This window comes from Amblyomma maculatum, chromosome 3, assembly GCF_055883805.1.
Source record: "Amblyomma maculatum isolate TAMU_Amacu chromosome 3, ASM5588380v1, whole genome shotgun sequence".
Taxonomy (NCBI): domain Eukaryota; kingdom Metazoa; phylum Arthropoda; class Arachnida; order Ixodida; family Ixodidae; genus Amblyomma; species Amblyomma maculatum.
Window position 1 is genome coordinate 82,315,338 of NC_139346.1, and position 7,511 is coordinate 82,322,848.

A 7,511-nucleotide genomic window follows, 5' to 3' on the forward strand; every position below is an offset into this window, starting at 1 on the left:
GTTTTGCGTGTGACGTCTAACTAGACATTTCGCACAGAGTTGTTAAAAAATCTTTACCTCTTTTCTCAGTCTCTGTTCCTACCGAACAAGAACAAACATCTGACAACCTAAAACGACGAAAGCGAGATGTGACTCAGATAAAGGGTACTAGGGGAAAATTTTCTGGGTTTCTGACATAAGCTGGAGCTGCCACGACGTGCGAGGTGTGGTTTTCCGCTTGCGCAGTCTACGAACAGCTCCATATATGGTCAGTTGAATCGTGCGCCCATGAATCTCAATAAGGAGCGCCGGCAACAGAGACGCACTCGTTAACATAAATAAAACAAACTTTTGAGTCACAAATGGGGCGATTGGCCAGAGACATGACAAGCACGCATTCCGTCCTTTCTTAAACACGAGCGTTCAGGTGCTAAGGAAAGCCTCGGTGTTTCGGCGGACATCTCTAGTTCGCATTCTCTTTAGCCCCACAGAGGGCAGCAAACAAGCCTATCTCGGGCAAGCAGCAGGAGCAGAGGCATGGTACCGATACCCCGCTGCCCAGTTCAGTTTCTGCCTCCCTGTCTGTTACTTGAGGAGAAAGGTTCGATTTCTACCGTCCATTGTCATGTCAACATTGCTTAGAGCCGTTGGGGGAATAGGGTAGTCCGGGCGGAGAAGACCGAGTTGGAGTAGAAGCCATGGCGAGGACGAAATAAACTGCCACCTACTCTTGGTTCAATGGAGAGGCAGGTATGACTTGGGAAAGAATGACCTCAGACGCTTAAGGGGCGTGGCAGTGCTCCAGGGATGGGTCGCGGCTCAGAGCCTACCATGTAGTCTACTGGCGCTCAGCAACGCCAGGAGATGACGAAGGGTGGCCAGCTAGGATCGGGCAAGAAACAGGACATGGGAAGTTGCGGAGCAGGGAAAGTCCGTTGAAAAAAATTGGCCCCAAAAGCCAGCCGGACCAAGACCAGGGATAGACAGAAACAGAGATGATTCACGGTTTCATTGGCGCTGCAAGAGGAGCGCACGTCCAAGAACAGCTATGGCGGAGACGGAGCAGGAGGCGTTTATCAGCACGTGGCAGTTTCTATGGGAGGCGATGCACCTTGCTATCAGCAGCAATCCTGGAGTCCGGGTAGAGGACACTGATCACTTTCCGAATAGTGTGGCATGTGAAATATGAGGCTGCAGAGCTGGTTACGAAACGGCGATGGCCACGCCTACGGCAGCGACGACTCGAAACGCAGGAACGGACGCCGAAGAGCTGCGCTCTAAAACTAAAGACTACCCAGCCGTTGGTGCCTATACATACAGCACAGAAGCAGCTCTTCAGCTCGTCTCGTGGGTTGTAACCGAAGCCACAATCGACACGCTCGCCCACACAGAAGAGAAGCTGGGCGGCCGTGTGTGGATCTGGAAATACAACGTCGACTAGGTGAATTTCAAGCCAGTCTTGGTGGACCAACCGGAAAGACTGCATCCCAGCGATGAGCAGGCCTGCTCAGAAGCTAATCATGTTAGTTGCCTAAAGCCGCATTGTGTGCATTTAAGGGCACTTGAGAACATGCTCAATGCTTTGAGCGCCTTTCGTTTCAGTTTAAGGATCGGTGCGTTGCATTATGATCATGGTAATGTAGGAAACATGTGTAATATTTACATGTTCGTACCCGAGGGCACGCTATCAGATTTATTTAATTGGTTCTAGCAGATTTATTTGTGATGTCACTAGATTATGTCTTATCTCGTACGTTCTTCGTAAGCTTTAATTCTGCGTGGCCGCGAGCGACAATGATCTTTCTGCGACGACTACCGGGCATGTTTGTTCCAGTAGTCACCGCTCTCTTTAGTTAATTGTGATTGGCCACGAAACAGCACAACAGAAACTGCACGCCTGTTGTCCCCAGTGTTGTTATGTGACGAAATGTTAGGCGGTGTTTAACCACAGTTGGATCTAGTTGCAACAGCCCTGTTTTTAACGGTTCAGCTTGGTGTGCAAGCCACTCGTCCATTTCCACCTATTCATATAAGGGAACTCAGCTGAGGCCGGTTCGAATCCCGGTTGCAGCGGCCGCTTTTCGATGGAGGCGAAAGGCAAGGCGCCCGCGGGCTGTGCGATATCAGTGCATGTCATACAACCCTAGGATGGTCGAAATTTCCTAAGCCCTCTAACCTTAGTCACTTTGGAACATTACACCGCGTAAGCCAAACCGTCATTCAATGCAGCGGCTTCGGCGACGCGCTTAGAAACTCATTGCCTCCGGCCTTTTCACGTCTGGAAGCTGGCGCTTCTGATCGCGCTTCCTTTGGTCGTTTCTGCATCCAATTGCGTGTCTCTGCGATCAGTGTCGCCACGGAAACCGGATTACGCCATCCGGCGGTAACGATGAAGACAACCGGGCTGTGCTGGCTCCTCTCACATGACTGGCTAGGCGCGGCTTCCGACAGTTATTTATGCAGAAGGCACACATTGACGCCCCGCCACGCTATTTTAACAGAAGCTGTATGGTCAAAATGAAATGTCACTTCCAGTATGGTGGGCATTGGTAATCATGGTAGGGGCTGGCAAAACTATGAATCACCTCAGGTAAACTTCAACTGAATGTGTTCAATATGCTGTGCATCTTCCGGGTAAACCAGTAAACCGGGTAAACCCTTTAGAGACAGAACGGTGGCTTACTACAGCTCTGCGTCGAGTATAGATCTCTCCAAACTGTCACGCCGCTAGTCTCGACTGGCAATGTCACTAAGGTTAAGAATTTTTAAATGCATAACGCAAACAACGCAGTTTGCAAGCCCAAACTAATTTTGAATCAAGTGAACTCATCAGTCCAGTTCTGCACGCAAGATTTGACTCAGTGTTACCGTAGACCTCACCGCATCAATCGGAATGGTCGGCTGCAGTTGTCACCTTTAAATTCACACTGCGGTTTAGATGCAGAGTCAATTGATCAGTATTTTATTTCTACAACGTGGTGTTTAAATACGCGCTCCTTAACGTTGACAGGATTGGCTCACATGCAAAACTTGCATTGTCGAGGTACGTTACCGACAACGTTACGAAACGTGGAGGGAGTGGTTGCAATCTCTCTGGGCGCCGTCGGTTGTGGCAAGAGTACTGAGTGACCAAATTTTCGCCTTCCTCTTGCGAACTTGTCGTGCGCCGCTGGTTCTTGTAGCTTTTGTGGTGACGACGTGTTAAGAATAGCACTGATTTGTTTTTTTATTTTTTGGACAACGACAAAGGATTGCTTCACATAGTCAGACGGACATATTTACTTCTTCACGTTGCAATTTTTGTTTACAGGAATTGCAATATAGTACCCCTATTTATATTTAGAACTCGTATATACCCCTGTGGTCAAAACAATTAACAGCTTCTGCATTTGCGCTTCCGTCTCTGCCCTAACAAATAGAGAGAGGCTGAATAGGAGTTTCCGTCTGCCTTTCAGCTAAGGACACCGAAAGCCTAAATTAAGTAAACAAAACGAAAAATACTGGATCCTGGTTATGAACGGTTTGCTTCCCGCTTTGAGAACTGTGAATCGGCAGCAAGAAAATTTGTTGCTGGCTGAGAGCATAGCATGAAAACGTTCAGGAAGTTCAAAGCATCGTGGTACGGAAATCATTAAGAGTCTTCAATACTTGCGCTCCCAATTTATTCATGAGTCACAGATGTCTAGGAGGCCTGTTTCCATCAAGGCGCGCAAGAAGTCTCCAAGCAGACAAAGCTCACGAGATCATTCAACATGCTTTCTGGAAACATAATATCCATTTATAGATATTTACGGCAACAGATACTTATGTACTACAGCTGAGTATCGAGGCAAAAAAATGCGCACTGGCAATGAGTCAGTTTTAACGGCTGTCACAAGCTGCGGCGCTGTCAGAACGTACAGAAATGCAAACGACAATTATTTGTAATTATCTGCCACAATATTTGCTATCACACTTCGTACACGCACAGAAAACGTGTCCTTTCCAAAATATAAGGCTCTGCTTCGATAAAGAGACGCGAGCGGTCCCTAAACGCGCTGCATTAGTATGGGTCCAAATTTGCGTACAGTGTGAGCGGTGCCAGTCATCTAGATGTGGTGTATGTCACAACCTGCCCATAAAAATATATGAAGCAAAGATTTTCCACAATCTTTGAACGGTATCTAACCTAAACAAGCAAAGGACGCAGCATTAACTACACAGAACTAACCATGCGTACAAAGCCGAGACCACGATGCACAAAAATCACCAAAAGAGGTCCGTAAAAGAGAGAACGTTGAATAAAATAAGCGATGTTTTGGAATGCAATATAAGGTTAGGTTGTCAAAATAGTGTACGCTGTCAGTCAAACACACGGCACTTTTTTTCCGGATTCATCTTAGCTCCGCGAGAACACTTGAACGTGTTTGCAAAGGCAGCGGAATTGCGTGCCATGTTATTGCAGTCTGCCGTGAAGGGATTTTTGTATCCTGATATGGTGCAGGCCATGTAGCAAACAGTCATGAAAAAAACCTTGGCTGGCGAAAGATTTTTTTCAAGGGGACGATTCACAGCGCCACTTTTGTCTGCGGCTTCTAGAGCAGAGTAGGCAATTTCAAAGCCCGACAGCTCAGGAAACGCGCTTTGAATCCCGTCGGCTTTGAGGCAGCTGTCTCTTTCAAGAAATGCTCTTGTCGCTTCCTCAGAAAAAATAGAATCCACCTGTGTGCCGTTTGTGAGCCAACGAATGCCTACAGTATCTATTGCCTTAACCAAGTTCACCGCCAGCAAGTATCCCAAACCACCGTAAAACATAGCGTCTGTTCCTCGGCTGTAGTACAGCGGCTGGTCCAGCAAATATATGGGCACGGAGAGGTTGCCCGAAACATAGTCGTATGCTGGATACGAAGGCGCAATGTTGGGTGGGAGCCCTAACGCCTCATAGTACGAGTCCATGTGGCGCGTCTTTTCATTAGAGTGACGTATACTGCGACGCGCTTCCATCCAGATCTCCGCGAAGCAGTGTCCAGTGCTCGGGTATGCCTTGTATATTTTTTCGAGCTCCTCGTTCTTCATCAATTGCTGATCGGGCCACACTCGCATTTTTACTGACATTAACTTGTCATAGGCGACGCGTTTGCTGTGGCTATCTAGCCACTTGGATTTGTTGACCTTCTCGACCGCCGCCGAGACAAGCTGCTCGAATCCGGCGCCAATGGACACCACGTCGTGTTTCGTGATGCGGCTGGCGACATTCAGCGAGAGGATGAGAACCTTGTAGACGGATTCCACCTGTGCGCCGCAAAATATGGTGCGGTAAGCGTTCACCTTGTGCATGTCGCCGAAAAGCCGCCACAGCATCCTTGAGTCAGCGAGAGGTGCGTACATCTGAACAAACAACCAAGCGTAGTGGCTGAGAATTTGCTGATCAGTGTAATTTAGAAAGAAGCTTCCGATAGTTGCCAGAAGGTTCTCGTCGCTGAGGATGACATCGTCGTTGGTACTTAGTCGAGGACTCAACGCAATATTTTCTTTAAGCGCGTCCATCCAGGAAGTGGAAGTGATCGGATAAGAGCGATCACCAATGCTTCCCAGAGGGAAAACGGCTGGCGCTTTCACCTTAGCAAATATAAATCTGCTTAGGTTGGTCAGTATGACGCCTTCCATATCGTGAATCTCCTTGACGGAAGCTTCGAGCATGGACGCGTTGATCAGTTCCGTGGTATTCAGGCCCAAGCCTTCGTAGAAGCCGGTCCAGTATGACGCATATATGTCTCTTACGGATTCGTAGTGGTCCAAGATGACGGGCAAGACAGAAGCAGGCCGGAAGGCTAGGCGCCACTTTCCCCGTAGCACGTGCACTTCGAGCCACATGGGCACCTGCCACTTGTACCAAAGCGCCAGCAGGACGTTGAGGGCGTCCTTGCTCTCTTGAGGAGGCTCCGGCCAGCTGAGGCCCATCTCGAGCATGAGAGCACGGAACTGCTGCAGCCCGTCATGATCATCTGCGCTCAGGCACGACTCGTGCATGACCAGCGCCTTGACTCCCGCGGGGAGCTTCAGCGTACCCTGCACAAGCATGGTGCCCATTCCTTCCAGCCGGGAGAGAGCGACGCCATCGACGGGCGTCTTGGCGTGCTCCCTGAGGTCCCCCGACGGCGTCCACGCGGAGCATACGTACGCGCTGAAATCCTCGCACGGGTCAATGCTCGTGTTTAGCCGGGTCGTGAGCAGAGAGGCATGCAGCCGGCAGTGCATAGTGTCGCACAGCTTGCTCCCTCTTGTAGGCGGCACGTAGTTCCTCAAAGTCACCACGAGAGTAGTGATGACGGCCGCAAGCAGGAGCAATGTCGCGATGACGACGAACGCAGCAACCATCCCGTTTCTCCTAGCTGAAGAAGGTCCCCGCTGCAAGTGAATATACAGAATGCATGCTCGTCACGACAAATAATTGCTAGTACAGAATTCATGCAACGAGTACTAACCATGCATAGTGGATTTAACAGTGTGTTAAATCGACAAGGCTAACATGTTATTTCAGCTGAGTAGGCAAGGTTGTGGTAAAGAGAGACGCGTGAAAAAAGCAGAGTCGCCTAAACCAAGAAAAGATTTAGAGGCGTTTTTATGGTAATGCGCGAGAAATTGAAAAAATGCAACGAAAACCATTTCATGAATGAAAAATATTTCAATAGAAAGCAGGTACGACAGTCATATCCCACCAGTGGAATCAACACAACCTCCACAAGTCGCTTATGATACTCTCTCGACTGAGGTAGCCTACCTGTGTCATGAAGACAGCCAAAGCCGAGACAGTCATTAAGCTACAAATGCTAGAGAAATGAGGCACTCTTTATACTGATTACATACAAGATGCCAGACGCTAAACGCATCAATGCACTGGGCTTCGGAAGAAAGGGCTCTCAATTCTGGCACTCTTGCTCGCACAGATAACATAATAGGATTCGCGCACTGGTACCCCTCTGCCTGACCTGTGATGATAATGCAATAGTTGCAATGTGATAACACGTTTACATCCATCGCTGTGATGGAGATAATCAGCATAAAACAACTCATATACGTCGCAATATGAAATAGTAAACAGAGGGCTTGAATTAACATTAAACAGGTGCTGAAAATGGCAGATGACATTAAATGCACATAAACCAGTTGCGGTGCTTAGTGCAAGAAAAACCTCGAACATTCCTTCGCAAAACTGGAGATATTCCAGTAAAGGTTTTCGATCAAACAAAGAGCATATTGAACTTGAAATAACACAAGGATAACCATTATCATAAGCCGATTATCCACTGCAAGGCGAAGGCCTCTCCCATTTTCCTCCCAATAATACGGTCCTGTGCTAGCTGCATGCATTTGACCCTTGCAAACTTCTTAAGCCCATACGCCCACCCAACTTTCTGCCGCCCCCTGCTACGCTTTCCTTCCCTTGGAATCCATTTTGTTACCCTAAAAGACCATCAGTTATCCTCTTTTCGCACTACATGTCCTGCCCATGCCCATGTCTTATTATTTCCACTAGAATATCAGTAACTTGA

General features: G+C 48.3%; 1 protein-coding gene across 1 annotated transcript; it reads right to left on the reverse strand.

Moving 5' to 3' along the window:
* Positions 1-4,320: 4,320 nt before the first annotated feature.
* Positions 4,321-6,336, reverse strand: LOC146195120 (membrane metallo-endopeptidase-like 1). Its single transcript, XM_084596728.1, has one exon. It carries the CDS (start codon positions 6,334-6,336, stop codon positions 4,321-4,323), a length of 2,016 nt encoding a protein of 671 aa, XP_084452854.1.
* Between the last annotated feature and the right edge of the window lie 1,175 nt (positions 6,337-7,511).